We start from the raw sequence: 22,031 nt of genomic DNA on the forward strand, positions 1-22,031 counted from the left end.
AGTCTTCTTAAACCGATGATAAATTTTATAGTGTTAGGTAATCTTCAGTATCAGGTAAGTTTTGTTGAGCCTTGATTACAAATAATCTTATAGATTTTAGTTAGAACAACTACTTTAAATGATGATATAATATCAAACTGTTTAGTTGTAATTTATACCTTATTAGCTCTTGGTGACAACAGCACAGTTTCAGGAGTGTTTCATGGTTGAGTATTGTAACAGAACAAACTTTCTATATAATTACAATCGCTTTTCGTAAACGTTTTGACCAACCTTAGTTGATGATCAAAGAGTCCTTTGAGTCTCATATTGAGAACTTTACAGAAACATATTGAACTCTTTAAAAGACCAGCATATGAAAATTTTTATGTTACGAGCAATAACAAGTTATTTCTCTTTGATAGCTATCGTCAGCATAACTGTTGTGTACAGACAGATTGGTAAAAACTGGAGATGTATTTGGATAGTCAGAACTTATTATTTATTCAATTAAAAATACTTAGAACAGACAAAGTCGCACGAAATTGATAAGACATAAAGTCAGTATCTATATTAAATGTTAAATAACATCTTTTTCGCAATAGAAATCTGATGTGGTATGGCTGATAACTTTACTGACAGTTCGGTGCCGCAGTAAGACAGCTAGAATTCTGATTAGTCTGTTAATACAGTACAATGCATAAATTTGTAATAAGACATAAATCCTTGAAGTTAGGCAAAAACTAGATGACTATTTTAAATACTAAATATTTAGAAAACAGAACCTTAAGTATAGTATTATAGGTTCCTGTCAGCTATTCTGAATTAATCAACTGTGTTTGCAGTGTGAGCGAGCTTTAAATCGAGAAAACAAGTGTCTAAACTTCAGAAAGAGTCAACAGAAAATTGACAATAATGAAAAATAAACGGTACAACATTCGGTATTCCTTATTGATCTATTATTCTACGGAACCAATGACAAAGGAAATCGGTCCCATAAAGAAATAATTAATATTATTACCACTGAATCAGCCACCAAATGTTGCAGCTTAGAGCCACTCAACTGCCATCATTTGATTTTTATTAGCGTCGCAGAAACTCTCTGACGATTTAAACACAATTAGTGGTTCATATTTAATACATGATAAGCGACGGCTAGTGTTACCTTATGAGTAATGTTATTCTACCTTGTTCTAAATTGGCTGAAAACAATAAAACATAAACATAACCTCCCTAGTACAAAACGTCTAATATTACAATAACTATCGATACCTTATCCGTATCCCTTATCTGATATGAGATTAGAGTATTTCGAACAGTTACAGGATTTTCAACCCCATATGTACTGTAAGATGCTTCTAAAGTAAAAAAGCTTAATAAACAGTTTGATAGAACAAAAAGAATTTGTAGCCTTCCACCACAGTGCAAATGAATTGGTGTTTTCTTCCCTGTCTCTGGGACATTATTTATTCTCTTAGATCATTTTTGTGCTCTAATATATGTGAAACATTGAGAAGCTGTTTTGTTCTAGTTTGAAACTAACGTACAATTTAAACAAATCCTCCCGTACGTATAATTATCGAAATCATAAGCTATTAAGTGTTACATACACATACACTGATCTTGTGAGTTTTGTCAATGACATCATGTAAAAACTTTAGGGTCATCATGCTTGTAGAGGTTAAAGGTTATGGTCTGACATGTAAGTTGCCATTTTTAACTTTTCCATTTGTCAAAATAACTGTGATGCATGTAAGTTATTTACAAGAAATAACGAATACAGTTAATTGTTTACATTCCTACATTTGGCCTTACTGGATCAACAGTTAATTTGATAAACAGACTAAATTGAACAGTTGTCCACCGTTCCCTAAATTTTAAAATTTCACATCTGTCAGTTCGTGATTAATATTATATTTCAATCTCTATAGAAAGTGACTTTTGTCACAGATTTTAGATTTATTGAATCACTATTTATGAATGTGGCATAAATTGATAAAAATAATAATGATAAGACTGACTGAGAAAATGCCACAATAAGAAACTGCAGATTTACGTAAAGAGTAGTGCCATTAATCTTCGCAACGATGTAAGTGAATAAAGTTGTATGAGATATATGGAATTTTTCTAGCAATAAATAAACAAATAATATATTTTAAAACCGATTTGTATAACAGAATTGCGTTTTCCAGTTTACTGTCAAAAAGCTGACAGGCTAAATATCTATTTCTTATTTTCTCATAAAGACGTAGAATGATGTAATTGCCGGAAGCCGTTGCTTAACTGAGTGAATGAAACAAAGTTATGTGATTTTGTAACTTCATCAAATTAGTCATGTGCCCACGATACAAGTGTTCCTTTCAAAACATGTATTTTATTCCACCTTTTTACGAATACAGCATAACAGTAACCGTTTTTATTCCAAGAGTTTGTTTTAGTAATATGAGGCTAACAAAGATGCTTTGAATATAGTTCCTTTTTTATATTGAACCTAATTCACAGAGCTGACTTACAGTCAGATCAGTAACCATCGGAGATAGGTCCAACTTTTGTTTTTAGAGGAGATATGGTACAATAATGGAGTAGTTGAAAAGTGAGCTCTTTGCAGAATATCTTGTCATTTTTTGAAATGGAAATTCGCCTAAAGATTCGAGCTGATTAGTAAGTAATTTGTTATATACAATATTAAGATAAGTAATTATATGAGTTGATTCGGTCAGTTTGATGAAATATAACTCTTGACACACTCACTTGTAAAAGAATTGTCAGTTCTAGGTGTAATAGGTAACAACAAACTGACCTGTCATAGAGCAAACTCCTTCAGGAATCCCTAATATCTAAGTAGACGATCTTATCCTCTCCTGAAAAAAGTCACTCTGGATAAGGTTTTAAGTTTGGAACTTGAAGATATTTCCTGAACAATAAGAAGCAAAATCGTTTTATATTCAGTCAGATTTGATAGATGTTTAATATGCAAATGTAAAAATTTGGTCATATATATATACTTGAATAAAGCGAGGAGAATAGTTACAGAATAAAGTGAATTCATTATATTTTAAGGCTTCTTGTTAGCTCCAAATGTCCACAATCATTCGAGTCCCTGCAGAGAATTTTTTGTAATTAGTTAGTAATATGAACCAAACAAACTATGTATTTGACAACTATGATTAAAAATATTCATATTCTCGTTAAACTAATGTAAATCAATGATAACAAACGTTTAATTTCAAGGACAGGACAACAAATCACAGTTAAGAATGAGAACCCTTTATTTAAGAAATGCTGATACATCATGCAAGCTTTTACTAGTAAAATTGCTTTAAAATATCCAGAAAGTTAAATTCTGTAATCAAAAGAAATCATTTGATATCCATAGCCTTGATTTGGCCATAATCAATATAATTGTGGGAATACATCAGTTATAGTTTACGATAGATAAACATTTATAGTATGAACTGGTTGTCTTTCAAAATGTTTTAAAATCTTTATTTCTGGCTCGTTATTTAGTAACATCATTAACGCCATTATATCTTATGGTACTATATTATTATGCAGTTTAGGTTTCATGAAAGTTCCACGAACTAAAATTAAACGCCTACATCTAAATTCTACTATTGTAACAACGAAATGAGATATAAAAGTGAGTTATTTTGTTCGACAAAGTCGAAACTTATTTTGTCAGCATTGTTTAACTACTACCTATTTTTATTTAATTTTCATGGAATACATATATGCGACTTTAACCTCTGACTTTCAATAAGCTTATTAGAATTCATGTTAGTGATGTATAATGATATAACATAGAAGTGTATTTTGATATGGACTAATGTAAAAGTCATTTTGTTTGTTTTACGTCACAAAACTTGATTATTGTTTTCGTGGTTTACGTTATAAATGGTGAGTTGGATAATGAGGTCAAAATCTATTATTTAGTATAATTTCTGTAAATTACATAATTAATGCACTTGAACTAGTTGATAATACCAGCTTGGTGAGTGCAAACATTTGATATTCATTGTTTACAAAATTTTAGGACGAAACGGCCGTCCAGTGCTTCCAGGTTTTCCATGGTGGTCTAGCTTCAACTGACTCATGATCTTAACCATTGAAAAATTTATTTGTCAAGTCAATGGTAGTAAGACTAATACATGTTACTTCATATAGAATCATAGGTTGCAATACTCATTTGTGTATTTTTTAGGACTCATTATTTTAAGCCACTGAAATACCGTCTTGATTCACTCCCATTGTTCAAAGTACCAGTGATTAAAATAGATTAACCTAGCATATGTATTAAGTAGTATCTGTACTAAGTAGAAAACATGTAACGAGATGGTAGATATTCGAGTCCCTTTTAAAAATAACCAAGCAGTTTGTTGACCGATCTTTAGGAAAAGTAAAATAAAATAAAATTCCTCCTTATCTGCATAATGTACATTCCTAATTGCATTAATATACGTTTGTAACATGGATCGATATTTCAGTTAACAAACTTATTAAATAACATTTGACACGTTACTACTTTAAACTTTACCAGTATTCCAATCTATCTTCACCTGAATAAATGATGTTTATTAGTCATAGGTGTTTTAGTTTCGACAAACTGTAACGATTTATAAATTGTGCAGGGAACATTGTTGTATTTATTTATGGACGACTACACAGTTATGTAAACAAAACATTGTTTACCAATACTATATATGATGAATCGATACTAAATGAACAGATACCATAGATTATTAAGAATAAAGATATCACTTTAGGAACACTTAGTTATAGTAAATCTCAACAGGCGGAGTACTGAACAGTAAAGCTTTTGACCTAATAATAAAAGCCCTTTCCGTTATGGTTAACAAAAGTTAACAATCTGAACCACTCAATATATGAATTTACCATAAAAATTGGTAGTCAGCTGTTGTACTTCAACAAATCCATCTATATTTTTATCATATGATTGAATTTGCCAAACAAAATCATTTGACAGATTTTTCTATTAAAATATTATCATTAGTAAATTGAATAATTGAATTCGATTTCTTTTAAGATAATATATTCATCTCATATGATCATGATACATACTATTCGATCAAGGATTAGTTAATGTACAAATCAGTGGTATAAAGGTGAAATTTGTCGAGGGAAATTTTAATATTCAAGATAATCATTCACGATTCATACACTTCTCGAATCGTAATCTTTTGGATAAGATTACACTGGTTTTTTCCGAAGTACTTTGTGGCTGATATATGTTGAAAATGTAATCAAACAAAGTTGAAACTCTAAAACCGAATATCATAATATTATGACAACAAGGAAATTTATGAAGGGATGTTGTGTCGTATGTTTAATCCTGTTTCAATCCACGTTATAAATCAGCTATTAACAGAAAGCGTAAACTAGAAATAATTCCTTTTTTAGATTATGATTTTTTTTCGTATCAAACTGTAGGATCCGTTTGCCTTAGTCCAATTACATTCACTTTTCATTAGCTCATGTCAGTCAATTAACTACTTTGACTAGAATAACTTCGAGTGTGCCTTGACGAGAATAGATAAGTTAGACTTTACAAAGTACAATTATATTCAGTAACCTTTAAAGTTGGGTATTAAAGAAATGGAATTATCAATTACGCAAGACTGTTATTATAAAAAAATAATAATAGCGCAATACCGTTCATCTTATCAAAAACATTGTAAATTGATCAGGACACATACAACAAACATCACATAGATAACGTGATATAAACTAAGGTCTTCACTCAAATTTCTGGTTTTGTACGACTACACTAATTAATTTAGTCACTGAAACCTTAACTAAAGCTGTAATTCGTTAATAAATTTATTGTTTATACGTGCATATAAAGTAAAAACCTGAAAAAGACGATAACATTGGATCATGCAAAATAAAAAGTATGCCAATCAATATAATATGACCGTAGTTATGAAAATTATAATGAGGTACTTGACCGATTTAAAAAGTAATTCTACTGAAATGTATGAAGTAATCAATAAATTATAGTTTAAGTTCGTGAAGTGTAATTAATCACCACTAAAATATCCTGATTTTGAAAAAAGAGCTCAAATATTTCGACTCGTTAATAAAGATTTGTTAAATCACTGTTAAAGACCTATTTAAATTCTTCCAGAAATACTTTCACTAAATCCAGTAAACTTAAGAGAATAAAACAGTCCCTGTTCAGTTGAAATTTCTTAAAGAAATGAAATTTAATTTCGAGTCAACAATAATTGTAAAATGAATTCTTGCGTAACTATTCTAATTGCAAGTATATTGATAAAAATAAGCTCGTGATTTTCAGGTCATATAACAGACATTTTGCCCTTTAAACCTTGTAATCGTTTTTATTCGTCTAGACTTACTATTACATGTAGGATAGGGAAAATGAAAAGTTGAGACAGTTTAGACTTAGTATTTACTTAAAATTGAGCAGTATGTATTTCAGGAAGCTGGGAGGCCGACAGAACCGAACCAACTATTATTACTTAGTATTGCGAAAATTTCGGCTAAAGTAAATGGAATGAACATTAGAATCAGGTTGAATTTAAAAATATTAAAAATGTAGATTGCACTCAATAACCTAAAGGTCATTTCTGAATAGCTATTGATGACTAGTAGAATGATAAGTGGAACCCGTTGTGCAATAAATCTTAATTTTAGATGCACCTTTGGATGCTACCTATTTACAGTGAACAGTAAAAATATACTGAAATACTCCAACTCACTCACTCACCAATATACTATAGCTGTTTATACATTTGCGATACAAAACATAGTCATTCTGAAAAAACATCAGTACTTATTGATACTGGGGCTAAAGTAGATGTACACTAAGTAGCCTTGCTGAAGATGAATTCGCCCTTCTGTTACACTGATTTTATGGTGACTGACCAGATGACTAAGTCTGTTATCAATTTGTGTAATAAACACTTATCCCAAGTTAATCTCTTCAATTAAATTTAAAAAACCAATCAGTTTAAATTTTGGTGTAGTTATGACACAACTTAAAAATGGTTGTTGTTTCATAATAAAAGGGTTATCACAATACTAAAACTGAATATAACTCCCTGGTGAAATTCCTGTAATAGGTAGTAAAAACTAATTTTAAGTAAATCAGCTTTATTGAAAATCACTGGGCTGCACGAAACACTGTACAATATTAAAAAAGATTATATACACAATAAAACTTACTTGATAATGTTTTCTAATGCCATTCTAGATGTTGAGATGACAAGTATAAAGGCAGCCAGATTTAACAGACCACGAAAGTTGTTAAATCCGCTGGATGTCGAAAAGAGGGATTGAACAGGTCGATGAATTCTGTGGAAAGAGAAAGGTGAAGACATATTTTATATGAGTAAAATACCGATCAGCAGTAACGAGTCTGTCTGGTTGTTGTCCTGGATTATTCACATTCTGACAGCTTTTTTCATTCCGCTTAAGTGTTGGGTGTTTCTAGAAATATATGTTCTAGTTGTTCGCCTTTTAAATCACACTTCGAAAATTGTCACAAAATAATACTAAAACTGCATTTAGTGGGTGTACATTCATGAAACCAAATAATTTTGTCACAGTAGTATGATAATAGCAAGGATAAGCCGATAAAGTTCTTAAAATTCATCTATGAGAGAAAAACTATTAAGAAAAAATGGTATGTATTTTTGGGGGGTAATATGAAAAACCAGCATACTAAATCATAGAGAACTCAATAACAGAAAATCGTCCTTAAAAAAGCAAAACAGAAGAGTGAGAAAAAAATAGAATAATAAATCTCAAGGCATTTTTATGGATTAAAATATTATAAGCACATTCACCACAGTACTGCAGTGTCACTAGATTGACCAAGACTTAGAATACCACCAAAAGCAATCTCATTACTTTTCTGATTTACAACTTCTTAGCCATAGATTTTCAAGATACGAACCTCATTTCCCGAAAGTATCATTAACACCATTAAGACGAAAGTCCTAAACAAGTTCAAGACCATTTAAGTTTAGTCTCTATTTTCAGAATACAGTGATTCCTTCAAACTATAGAATTTTTATAGTTTTAATTACAAAGGAATTTTAGCTAGACCATTGTTAAAAATTAGTGTTATGTCCCGACGGGAATTATGAATAGTAACTTTTGAGAATTATTTGTGAACCAATACGATACATATACTTTTATGGTATGATTATTAAGTAGATAAACTATGCATATTCATGTTCCTCTTATTAAAAGCTTTATTTTGACGCATAGAATATTGTTATACGATTTACCGTTCCTGAGTTCTGTCCAGTCTATTAATTACTGCCTACCACATTCACAGCCACTTTTGGCTATATCTTGCATAAATGTTACTTTCTATTTTATGAAGTGATGTGGTCTGTTTGGTTTGTATATAAACCCAGTATATTCGAAATACGTGATTTATATCGCAGAGGCTGAGATTGGTGTTCTGAACTTAACTGGCTGAGCTAGGCACGAAGCAGGGCCAATAGGCACTCTAGACTGCTCGTACGTGTTTTATGCGTCACTGGTCCGATCGATGATTCATTGCTGTCTAACTGGCGGTATCGTTACCTTATATATTGATAGGGCACAAGGGCACTAGTTATAACAATTAGGAGGCGCTGAACATCCATTTCGACCTAGTATGAGAATCCTAATGAATGTGTATTTACCATTTCGGTACAGTGAAACGAATCCAGCATCCCCAGTCTCCTAGGCGAATCCGTAATCTTCAGACCACCAAGCCATCTTTCAGTGGCGTGTACGTCTAATTTCAATCAATTCACAATAGCACACATTCATCTTCCCTTGAATGAAGTCATCACACTGTCCACCCGTGAAATCAAGTCATGGGTTTGATTCTCCGTGTCAAGGTCGTGAGTGCACATTGGTGAGGAGTTCCACATAAAGAAAAAACAACTTTCCAGCACTTTCTGGTTTTGAACAGTGGTCTAACTAAAATCACTTAGTGATTTCGACTGTGATAGTCAACATTTATTTTCACAAAGTGTTTGACTATCGGAGTGTTTGAACTCCAGAATCCAGTAAAGTATATTAAATGTTGTTACTTAAAATGAATTCTGAAAGCCTTATAATAATTACTGCGTAAGATTGCAGTTTCAAAGCTTCAACAAAAGTCTTTAAATAGATTAATTCCTTTAAAATTAAAGTAACCGGTTCGATAACTAAGAAGTAGGAGTGTAGTGCAGTAAGTTAAAGTGCTATCCAACTTATCTGTCTTCGGGAAGCTTGAAATTCGATTTTCCACTTAAAGAAAGAGCATACATAAGGATATCTGAGTACGATTTTCAAACTTCATGTTTCCTTCACAGTAAGGTATAGATTTTTACTCATGGTCATACAAAAAAACATATAAATACCTGCGAGAACTAAAGATATTATTGTGATACATCATGCTTTGTACTCTTAAATCCCATTTATCATAAAAATAAAATAAAGACACGTGATGACTCTTAATCTGTCTAATGGACACATAGTGTTTACATTTCAAAGAGGATATTGTATAATGGATTCTGTAAAGTACACAAATGAACACTGATGACACTCAAATGATCTTTTTAAATTTTCAGCATTTATTCAGGTGATTTCAAATGACTACAATCATCTTTGGTTTATAAATTGTGTTCAGTCAAAGTTAAGCTTGGTGTTAATATTACCTGTAGTTTAACGTTCAATGGCATTTAAAATACAAGTTTGTCATTTACAGAATATAAGTAACATCAGAAAACTGTTGTTTATAAATTATTGAATTTAAAAGTAAATAATGTTATCAGGTCACTCATTATTAAAAAAATAAATGAAATAGGAAAAGGTGTTACTTTTTAACCACCAAATTCCTGTACTCGAATATATACAGTTGGATTAAATGGAAAGAATTAAATAGATAGTTTATTGAAACAAACTCTGTTTATGCGAAAAAATTAAGCTATTATTGCAGCTCTACGGTTTATTCACGTTTCAAAAGTTACATTTTCGTCAATAACAATAAGAAGTGTAAAGAGGCAATCGCCTTTCTGTTTTTTAATGCCTCAACAATGAATCCATTAGATAAGAATTTATGCTCGTTCTTCATTGTGAATTAGCAAAATAAGTTTGTTTAAAAGAACGTTTAAACTTAATGAACTCTAATTAAAAAAACCTTTTTCTGGTCTATGGTGCAGACAAAAAAATGTCACATTCCTGAACAGTATTTTGGACAACTTTTTGTAATCAAACTAATGAATAATTTCATATTTCAATAATTGAAATCATGAGTCAGTTGAAGCTAAACCACCATGGAAAACCTGGAAGCACTGGACGGCCGTTTTGTTCTAGTATGGGACTCCTCAGCAGTGCGCATCTCGCCCCCCGCGAGATTCGAACCCAGGACCTATCAGACCTATCAGATTTTCCATAGTGGTCTAGCTTCAATTGACTCATGATTTCAACTATTGAAATTTCTAAAATCTCCACAAAACCTCTTCTGATAATTTCATATTTATTCCACCGATAATTGAAATAAATAAATTTATACCATATTTCTGTTTGTTTAACAATAAAAGCTTTACAACATGAAGTAATTAATTCATACATAAGAATTTGATTAGGTCATAAAAATAGCTTTAATGAACCACAGGCCTTATTTCCACTGGATGTGCAATTAAGTATTAGCAAAGCTCCTATCGGTTGAAACAATACTGAATTTTATTGGTAATATATCGTATCTAGACAGATTCTACACGAAATCGACTGACCACGATTGATGACCGATAACCAAACACAAAATGATACTCATTAAAAGATGCAGTGAAGATCTACAAATAGAAGCCAAGTGATGAATAACGTGGTTAAAACAAGAATATTAAAATTCGTAGCAGAAAAGTGATTTCACTGTGTTTTTGTCACATTCTAAGAGGATATTTCATTTGTTCAAAGCTTTTTTGAAATGGTAATGTAGCGATTTTCCGTATATATCTACATCAAGGTAACAACGACCTATAGCATTTTTAGTTGAAGTTTACAATTATCTCTTCATTTATTTCAAATGCTTTTTATAAGTCTGAAAATATCAATACCTAGTTAGGCTAGCAGTAATTCGTATTCACTACTGGAAGAACCACTTCAAATCCCTTGTGAGGAATGGAATATCAACTTTTAATTATTTAAGTACATGATTTGCCTTTCAGTATCAATCGTTCCAATTTTGTAAGAAAAAATTGATAGATTACAAATAACTCCCCAAATAAACTCTTAATAAAAAGAATAGTAGTTAGTTTATGGTAGACTTAAGTAGATGCAAACATAGAATATATGGTCTTTTAACCTGTAGGAATTTATCTACTGATAAATATATCCACACATCTGGAACACAGATTAGTTCGAAACCAAAGCTTGCCACACCCGGAGTTTTTCAAGTTACTAAAAATATCCAACTATTGTTTCGCTACACAGTATCCTAGTTTTGCTGACACTATACGGAAAAGCGTTCTATAATATTTAGCAGTGAAGTTCCGAGCTATGAACTTCAATTTCATCATATCTTATATTATGTGAGTCATTTCATAATCTATCGTGAATGGAAGGAGAAAATTCATTTAAATTATATAATGAAGGTGAGCTATTTTAGCTAATTGATTTGTACAAATTATGAATGGTAAAACAGATATACTTGATGTACTGTAGCGGTATTTCATATTATTTCCATTACTCGAAGAACATCACAAAGTTTATTTAGTATTAACAATTATATTTAATAACTTACGGTTTATTCATTTCAGTATGTGACGTATTAACTGAGAGTTAAATCAATAATATATAACTGTTTGATGATACTTTTCATGGTATTAAAATAAAAACTATGTCTGAAACATGATTATTTATAATAATATCAGATATTTTCACAAATTTAACCAACCAATAAATTTGTAAAGTTGGTGAAATGTACCAGTGTCTGCAAAACAAGTTCAAAGTTTATCTTAATATGGTGTGATTAGCAAAATGTATCTAATCTTAAAATTGTAATCACGTGAAAGTCTAATTTTTGAAGTGATAATAATCAAAGTGTAATCTGCACTTTCCAGGTTGTTTTTCCATTTGTTTAGCACAAACGTCTTCATAATGAAATACTGCATTTTGAAGAAGGTACGCAACAATGTAATGCTTCACCGTAGTCATCTTAACTGAAGATAAAAAGCCTTTGATACTTTCTAATTTCTGTGTTATAATAAGTGCCCTAACCTTACCTGACTTTTCGTTGTAGCGATGATTTGTAGTGCATTTGGGTACGGACAGAAATATGTCGGTAATTATGTGGACATTTGAACAGTCAACAAGTTATCCAGAATAGTAACCTAGATGACTTTTTGAAAACTTCTTTTCAACTCATTAAGTCCATGTTGTATAAAAACTTTAGTATATATGCATCGGTTCAAGTTGCCACACCTCATTAACACAACAAGATGAACACCAAATTCATAGAAGCAGTTATTTCAATGGTAGTAAATAAGATATTTCATATAAGCATATGATAAAGGGAAAAAGAATTAGTTCCTAGGAAGAGATATAAAGGTGTTTTTATCTCAGAGTTTAAGGGAAGGCAAAAAGTGTATACACTTACGCCATTGTGATCGATTCTGAGTCATGTCACTGAGAGTCTCCAACCATTGGTTACGATAGTCACGTGCACCCCAACCAAGTAGTCTGCATCTATCAACATGGTTCAGACTAGAAGTTAGTGGCTTTATGAACTGATGCCACATTTTGGTTTGGCCGCCCCTAACTTTCTTCCAACCATTCCCAACACCGGTTAGCATTGCACGTCGTGGTAATCGGTGTTCAGGCATACGCAACACGTGGCCCAATCATCTCAGTCGGCGAAAATCCACAACCTCATCAAATGATTTACCATCATTCCCTAATAACTTGCGTCTAACCTCACTACCACTTACTCGGTGTTCCCGGCAGATGCGAGCAATATTTCTATAGCGCATCTGTAGTTAAATATTAGTAGCTTACGAGTATCCTCTACTCTTAATAGCCACGTTTCGCAGTCGTAAAGTAGAACAGAACGAACTCCTGTGCAGTATACTCTTCCCTTGATTGGTAAACAGATATATCACCTTCGCTATAGGTGATATAAGTTGGCAAAAGTCAAACGAGCTTTCTGAATCCGTGCAGAGCTTTCGTCAGACACCAACTCATTAAGGCTGACCAGACTTCCAAGATAAGTGAAGTTGTCACTCCCTATCCTTAGTTCAGGTGTCCACTCAGGCCAGTCCTGAAGCAACAATTTACATTTAGAGAAAAAGAAACGTATCCAAAACATCTTCGCACTGTTGCTCAATGCTACCAAAAGACTGCATTTTATCAGCGTCATCACCAAACACGAATATTTCATATGTGTATTCCAAGTCAATAAATGGACCTCCTGGTAGGGGACCGATTCTCGAAAATTCAATCGACGAGAACGTCATTTCCAGTAGTAGGTTCATGATGAAATCGAACAAAAATGGAGATAGTGGGCCAGCCTAGTTTTCTCGTGTTTGCAGTTCACGAGTCTTTGTTAGGCACCCGATAATTATTGATGCTAGTATTTCAGACGCTATATTAGTTAAACTTATCCCTCTACAGTCATCACAGGAAGATTTTGATCCTTTCTTATATGTTGGGACGATCAGTGATTGGTACCAGTTAGATGGGATTACATCCAGATCCCAGATTTTAGCTAAAATATTAGTCAAACCAATCGCTAAAACTGGACCACCATACTTAAAGACTTCTGCAGTTAATCCATCTGGACCGGCTGCTCTTCCTTGTTTCAGATTACCTATAGCACTTTGGACTTCAATTAGAGTCGAGGGGTCCATTTCAATGTTCCATTCAGACTGTTTGGGAATGATGGGTAGTTGTACAGTAGCTGAACTGATCCTTAAAGTGCTCCGCCCATCGTTCTAAACGTCTAGACTGAGAGCAGGTAAGAGTGCCATCTTTTCCCCAGATTGCCGCACATTTAACTTAGTTCCGGTTTCTTTTATTAGTCTGAAAAGCTGTCTTGTGTTACCTACAGCCGCTACCTTTTCTATCTCTTTTGCTTTCGTTGCCCACTACTGCTTATGATCGTTACGTAGACTTTTGGTTAACCTAAATTTGATTTGCTTACATTCTTCATCATGTTCCTAGCCTGATGGAATGAGTTTACGAGAATCTATCAGTGCAATAGATTTAATAGAATTCTACTGGTTTTTCGTAACCCTGTGGTTTAAATCATTAATAGATGTCGCTTCTGTTTCCACAGCTGTTTATATATCTTTCCAAGCAACATCTTGGTCAGCCTCGTTTTCAGACTTGCCTAGGTGTGGCCTCAGTTGTTCCTGGAATATACTTTTGGCTTTCTCGTCACGGAGTTCAACTCTAATGGGTCCTCTTGACGTGGTTTTTCTGCTTCCAGTAAGGTCCAAGCAAATGCATTATCGTATTAGAGCATAATCATAGTCTAAACATGTATTCCATAACGGGCAGCAGTCTCCTACTGATCCTCTCCAACGATGACCGGTGGCAATATGGTCTACTTGAGTCCAGCATTGGTTTGGTGCAGGGGATTTCCATGTTAGACGATGTCTCTCTTTATGCTAAAAGTTAGGGCTTGTTGAAAATGAACGACTGTTTGAGCACAGCTGCAGCAGACGATTACCATTATTTGTTCGCTGAGCCGAAATACTAAAATACCCACTTGAATATCTTTCTGTTTGGTTTAAAGTATCTACTTGGGCATTGAAGTCACTTGCTACGAGTATGTGTCTGAGCGTTCAGCTTTCTAAAGAAGTTCAGAAAGTTTTCTGTAAAGGTCATATTTCACTTCATCAAGGCTGCAGCCAATGGGAGCGTAGGCAGAAACGATGTATGTTCCCATCCTTCCGAGATCTTACGGAGCCGTTTAGCCGAACAGCATATATGTTAACAGGGATCTATCCTAAAAGTTCTTGTTCTGTCCTCGTAGTTAGTGCTATGTCTACACCTGCCAGTCCACGAGAACTAGTCACCGGTCCGCCAGATACACGGAGGGTGTATCTCGTCGGCTCTCAATTTTGGCGAGATACAGCATACATCAATGGTACGAGATTCTAGGGTCTTGGTCAAAGAGGCCTGCTGGCTGATTTGACATAGGGTACATACGTTGAAAGCTCTAACGTCTAGTTTGGAGCGAGGTTTCAGTGGGCCTGGGACAATATTTTGTGCACTAGAATCGTTGGCCATGGTGATACTTGAGGAGGAAGTCAAAAAAGGAAGTATAAAGTTGAAATTCGACATAGGAGGAATAATAAGAATTGAAGAGGAAGATTGATTATGGATACAGTGATCTTGAGTGCTGTTAGAGGTATGAGGACGGTTATCACTTCCCGGTTGCCCACACCGTGGAAGGGTTCTTGTAGAGGTACCTGGAGAGAAAATATGATTGGAGGTGGTCTTAGTAACCTGAGGGCGTGACCGCAGTGCTCAAGGGACAACTGCTTGAGACCGATCACATACGACCTTTTAGTGGGGAATTTTTGTGTTAGTTCCATACTTATTGGAACCTTACCACCGGAGACGGACATCTGTGGGATAAGGCGAGGTGTGTATTTTTAGGGTTGACCTCTTTAACCCAACCCTTCTTTTGTGGGAAGGCAACATTGCTGTTATGCTGGTTGTCTGAAGGAATCACCTTACTGCTGTCACACCTCTGTGCTATCAGCGGTACGACTTCGCCTTCAGACACCAGGTTTGTTGGTTTTAGTCTTACCACTCTTCAACCGACCTGGCTGGCATGGTAGGACCTTGAGAAACGATTGTTCCAGCCAGCATAGCTCGGTCGGTTCATAGGCAAGCCCGACTACCGCGTCAAGGTAGCAAAAACGGTCAGGCTTCTTAGTAGTCCTACATATTTCTTTTAAACATAGATGAAACAACAGTATTCCAATACCGCCCGGTTATAGACAGTTTGTATTAGTAATTCGTTTTAGAAGTAGTTTCTATCTATATCGACCAATCAAAACCTTGGCATTCATAAGTGCAATAAGCTTCTTTATAAATATACACTGATAAAAGTTTAGACAGCATATGTCAGTAAACTAAAATGTACGGATTTTTTCAAGTCATTTTGTCTCTAACGTTTCCTTTCCAAGCCCCTGAATACGCCAGTAGAAAAGCAATTGTTAACGACTTTCAGTACTCAGTCAATCAGCCATTACCTCTGCTTAACTTAAATTGACTTAAGATTAAGGTAGCTAATTATTTTGATGACAGTGTATAGTTATGCTAATTCTTATTTATTTACTAATTTGCACTTATTAAGTAAGTCAAAACTGAATCCAAAATTTTGTGCATTAGTCTTAAAACTTTTATTCTAATCTGTATCAGAAAATACAGGTCCATTGACCGATACTTATAAAACTGGAAACCAGTTAGCTCATGTTTTCAAGAAGTACTTCGATATGTTGTATACTCACTGGTTGTTGATGACTTTCCCCTTGTTTATTCAGTTAAAGAATTCGTAAAGGCTTTGTAAAAGCACTTATCAACGATGTCTTAAACTAGTCCCTAATTTGGCACGAATTATAATAATGTAATCAAATACAAGAACTTAACATAAAGATGAATGGTCCATGACTGTTATATATTGACCGAAATTTGCATCACCTTTCCAATTCGTACTTTATCTGCCTAATGTGATTAATAAGAAAATCTATTGTTGAAAATATATTTAGGTACAAGCTATTGCATACAGCTGAAACTGACATATGAAATAATTGATTCGATTTAAATTTAAATATAAACCGTAAAAGCATTGAAAAGACAAATATATATTTTTAAGATGTTCAAGTCTGTTCATAAAATCCCTCCATGATGACTACTCAGTAGCGCAAAACTGAATTTTAACATTAAACAAATATTCGTGTACTAACATAGAAGAATTTTTTTGAAAATGGCAGGTAAGTTACGAAAACGGACTAGAAGTAACTTTAATGCTGTCTACATGTAACAACCTAGTATCTGCCTCTCCTATTTAACTGACTATAATCTGAACTTGTGTCATTTTATTTCGTTAATAAATTATATAGTGGAAGATATGATACGAACATAGTTTGCAAATTACCATGAAGTTAATTCTGTTTTATCTCTAAAATTCTCACTAATAAGTGGCACTGTTCTTTGATGTTTCAATCAGACTAAATATAACAACATTAAGATATGACATACAATGCAAACTAAGATTTGCTTATTCTTTGGCAAGGTACAAATACAATAAAGACATCTATTATGGCTGGAACCTGTAATAAGTTTATCAAAGGTAACCTCTAAAACTGTTTTAAAGGGTATCAATAACCGAGTCACAATCGCCGAATATTGTTGAGATTTCGATTTTTCCGGGAACCGATTTAATCAAGATAAGCTGTCATACACTGAGTGACAAAGCAAAAACATTTATTTCGGAGAACTATATATACTTGTTGTTCGATTTTCCGGATACTATAATATTTGGTGTGGAAGATTAATCTGTGATGAATGTAAATATTAACAAGGATGAGGCGTAGTATAGCCCCTTGAGGTTTCTGTCATCTCACCACGGAAAAAGGAACATTTTCCCAACAACCCAAAAACATGTTATATTTTTAGTGCCTTTAAATAACAGAACCATTGGATTTGATAAGTGGATCTCCAAGTGAAGGGTAGATTTAAACAAATTCATACTAAAATTCCCATTCCTAGAAAAACATTTGTGGTAAATGTGAAGGACGATGATGATAATGAAAATCCCAACAGACACTATTTGACGTCTTTTAACACAATAGCTTGTAATGAGCTCTTGCATGACAGGTGGTGGTTGAGTAACAAACTTTTATTAAGGTGATGCTGTTCTTTTGCAAGCTTTGATGCAATAAGCACTGGTATAGGGGACCTTGATCAACAATTTTGTGTTATCATTAAGTTTAAGAATTTATTTTTTATCTAGAGTCTGTATGTATGTGTGAGTTTCAAAATATTTCGAGGGATAGGGAATTAGTCATGTTATTAAAAGTTTGCCTAAAAACCCTCCAGTTTCTTATTTCACACAACTTTAGTGTTGTGCAACTATGGTCTATATATACAGATTTTAAGCTCATTACCTGTAGTGTTTATTCTAACTTAGAATATTTCTTGTAAATGATTTCATATCTATATATACAGCACTACTAGCCAAACCGAATTTTATTGCTACAATTTATGGAATTGATTTGCATTTATTGCAGAACGACCTCTGTCTCTTCTTATAAACAGTAGCAATAGTTTTCTGTGGCCAGTGGGATGGAATTATATTCCGGTTTCAGAATGTACCTAACATTTCGTCTACTCATGGTGCTGATCCAGGAACACAACTCATAATGACCTGGAAAATTAACTCTCCAGGTTCTGTTGCCTTCTGTCAGTTCAGGTTAGCGATATCTCTGTCTTTAGAGCACAGTCATATAGTAAGAATTTCCGATGTGCCGAATTAACCATTTCTGTAATTGACGCTGCAATTTTGCGTTTTTAGGTAGTTATATGAAACCAATTCAGCAGTCATAAGTATTTTTGATCTGTTTTAGGTATCAAAAACTATAAATCATGCAAAAATTGTATATCAGATTAAATATGCAATTTAAATCTTTGGAATTTCAGACGAAATTATTCTAAAACAACAGATACAGAGAATACAAGTACACTGATATTGATTGATATTAAAGTTCACATAATTAATATGCCTTATCATCGGGTAGAAACTAAATTTTAGTTTTTACTACGAGAAAACGAGCACAAATAAAAGACTGTTTTTACTCATTATGCGGACAACTTGAATTTGAATAGTTCGTGAGTGAAAACGGGACAAAAAATAACTTTTTAAGAAATATATATGTTTGATTGAAGTTTTGTGTACTTTTGTCGGTGGAAAGTTTAATGTTTTCAAGTCACTTTTTCTTGGGAAATCAAACACCTTATTTGAGTAAGTAATAGTGGACTCATCAACAAACACCAGCCAGTAAAAACAGGATCTTCACTGAAAAACAAATTGAAAGAATTAACACTGGTCAATCCACATGCCATCCTTAAAACTGAAGGTCGAATATCGTTCTTATCAATTCAGAAGAGATGTATATAAATCGTGCATGAATAAAGGGAAACAAATTTTCACTGAAACTAACCACAAATGGTTATAAAACACCTTTGATTTACAGATATGATGAGCTAGGTCTTTGATGAAGCAGATGAAATGCATTCTTTACATCATTTCATAGCATCTGGAGTAAACCTAATGTGGTCGAAACTTATAGTTTTTGAATTGAATGTGAGTCTCAACCCTACATAAGTAAAACTAGAATATGGCCAAAATATTCTTGTGAGATAACATGCTAATTTCTTAAAATACATGAAACCATAACAGAACAAAGCAGAACAACCAAGAGCACAAAGCTTTGATACTGTTAATCCTCTTATTTACGTAACACATTGTCAATATATCGTTCTACTGTGAATCAACTACTTCTGTCAAACAAACTGTCAGAGGCAGTGTTATTTATCATGCATCATCTGCAGAAGTAGAGTTTTGGGAGTCACACATTTTATCCCCACTAACCTTTACGATTTTCTCATCAATGCCTTGCGAGGTAAACTTCGGACGAAGTTGAATCATTTGTATGGTTCATGAAAAAGTATGTTTTTTTAGATATGTCATTTTTAAATAGTTATTTAATATCCCGTGAGTCGTGGAAGGTTTAATTGGTGATTACATGTTGACGGTGTCTAATACCTATTTGTTAGCAGCTCATCCATAAAAATTACTCATTTGAAAACGACTTTTTAACTAATGAATAAAAACTGATTTAGTTCTGATTAAAATCACAGCATAAATTATATATCATATAGCTCTATTAAACTATAGGATTTAAACCATTTGGACAGCTAAATAGTTTCTAGATATATGAATAAGCCTGAGATATTCGGTATCGGTTTTCAGAGTACATATACAACTCTATGAAAGTACGATTTTCAATCACAATTATCCAAACCAATAGTTTATGTTTACTTACGGTTTATCTGGAGATAGTTCAAAATGAAGTTTACGTATCAAGGCATAGGCCGGTATACTGCTTGTGCTTAATGCCCTGGTGGATTTAATTCTGTTTGTCATTTTGAAGTAAAATTTGCCTCACAGCAAAAACTCATACGCAGTTCGAAAATGTGGTCAAGGTATCCAATATTCAATACCTCTGCCATTGTATTGTATAAACTGGTTGCTTTCTTTGCACTCACTTCCTGTTGTTTCAGTACCTTTCCTAATATTTGATAATGTCCACTAAATATAAGTCCAGTCAATTGACTGCACCAATTTTAGTCACACTGAGAGTTATTTGTGGATTTGCATGTCATGTGGTTTGAGTGAATTAGTTTGTCTCAGGGTATTAGGGCTTCTGGGTACCAATAGCCATCATGATGCCAAACAGGAGGTTGGTTAGTTTCAATATTGAAATAATTAAGTAATTGCTCAAATGCTAATAGAAGACAATGGTTTCAAGAATGAATTGATAAGACAACTAATTGGTAATCCCGGCACTGTGAGAAGGCCAAGGTTGTAAAAATAATAGAAGAAACGGCGATGATAGTAAGAGTGACAGGACTTATATGCTGATGTGCGATAATGGCGACCGTGCCAAATTGTGACACATGAATCAGAGTGGAGTGGTAAACCATGACTTTATCCTAGTTGAGGAGCTCATAAATAGGAAGTAGTAATAATAGTAAAACCATGTTTAACGTGGCGAAAAACACGATATGTTGTAGGGAAAAGGACATTTACCACCCTAGTTACAATAGGACAGACTACACCAGAGTGGCGGAGGTTAACAATGGATAACAACTAGGTGTAGCGGTAAATAAATCCCCAAAATAAATAGCTCTGTAAGTTTTCGACATTGGATGCTGACCATATGTTTTAGTGGACTCATCTAGCTGAAGGTGCTCGGTCATGCATCCGCACCAGATCACGTGTGGTAACGCCGTGCTCAACATCAACCGCAATCGCTAGCCAGATTAGATCAGAGAATTCCGATATATTGGTCATCGCCAAATATACTCTTCCGATCTCCTTGACTCTGTCTTTTGATTTCTCTGGGTGGGAACGAAATATATTAGAAGGCGTTACTGGTAGAAGCGTTGTCAAACACTGAATACCTGTGACATCATCATTGGTGAGACCGACGTGATCTGGTACACCTAATTGCAACTGTGAGTCTGTTCCTTTTTGGGATTTTTGTATATCATTGCCTTATTTTTTATTTTTTTTTTAAACATTGTGATTTTTTTCGTGTTTTTTCTTGGATATATATATTTTCCCCTCGTTCATTATCGTAATTCATACTTCATCATGACTGAACAGACACCTTAAGTACTCAAGCTTAAGACTTTGTCCCCACCTTCGTTTCAACTGATGCCTTTCTGGCCCGACAACATCGAAGCCTGGTTTTGCTACGCAGAAGCCGACTTCTCCGAGCACGGCGTGATCGACACACGTGCACAATTCCTCGCAGTAGTCAAGGCACTACCGCGCGAATTCAACAGGTACGTAGCACCTAGTATGTTTACTAGTGATGTTTCCGATCCTTACGAAATCTTAAAACGCTCGATTCTTAAACGAGGAGACCTAACCGATCGACAAAGGTTAGATCAACTCTTCAATAACATCGACCTGCAACACGGTTCTGCGACAGACATGTTGCAACGGATGAGAGAGGTTATAGGCCTAAGAACTTTCGACGAAGGTCTATTCAAACAACTCTTCTTGTCAAAACTTCCCCAACAGGTGCAAGCAGTTCTGGTCTCGTTCCAGAACAACGGCTTAGACGAGCTAGCTGCATCTGCCGACCGCATTCTAGAAATTACGAAACCTTCTACTACCGAGGTATTTTCAGTCAAAGAGAGGCCTCACACGACTCAGAATGATACAACCGACTTATGTCACACACTCACGCGTTATCTTAGTCTTCGTACCGACC

At 34.0% G+C, this 22,031-nt stretch overlaps 1 protein-coding gene across 2 annotated transcripts in view; it reads right to left on the reverse strand.

Moving 5' to 3' along the window:
- DGAT1_1 (Diacylglycerol O-acyltransferase 1) overlaps positions 1 to 20,554 on the reverse strand; it is a 46,119-nt gene extending 25,565 nt beyond the window's left edge. The window contains exons 1-2 of one of the 2 annotated variants that reach the window (XM_051210989.1): positions 20,070 to 20,554; positions 7,186 to 7,314 (exon numbers count right to left, since the gene is read on the reverse strand). In XM_051210989.1, the coding sequence (XP_051071017.1) occupies positions 7,186 to 7,314; positions 20,070 to 20,170 (230 nt within the window). In that variant the 5' untranslated portion in view covers positions 20,171 to 20,554. Of the gene's footprint in view, positions 1 to 7,185; positions 7,315 to 11,749; positions 11,839 to 20,069 lie in introns of those variants that run through there. The other variant, XM_051210990.1, reaches the window with a different exon arrangement.
- Between the last annotated feature and the right edge of the window lie 1,477 nt (positions 20,555 to 22,031).

This window comes from Schistosoma haematobium, chromosome ZW (genome assembly GCF_000699445.3).
Source record: "Schistosoma haematobium chromosome ZW, whole genome shotgun sequence".
Classification (NCBI taxonomy): domain Eukaryota; kingdom Metazoa; phylum Platyhelminthes; class Trematoda; order Strigeidida; family Schistosomatidae; genus Schistosoma; species Schistosoma haematobium.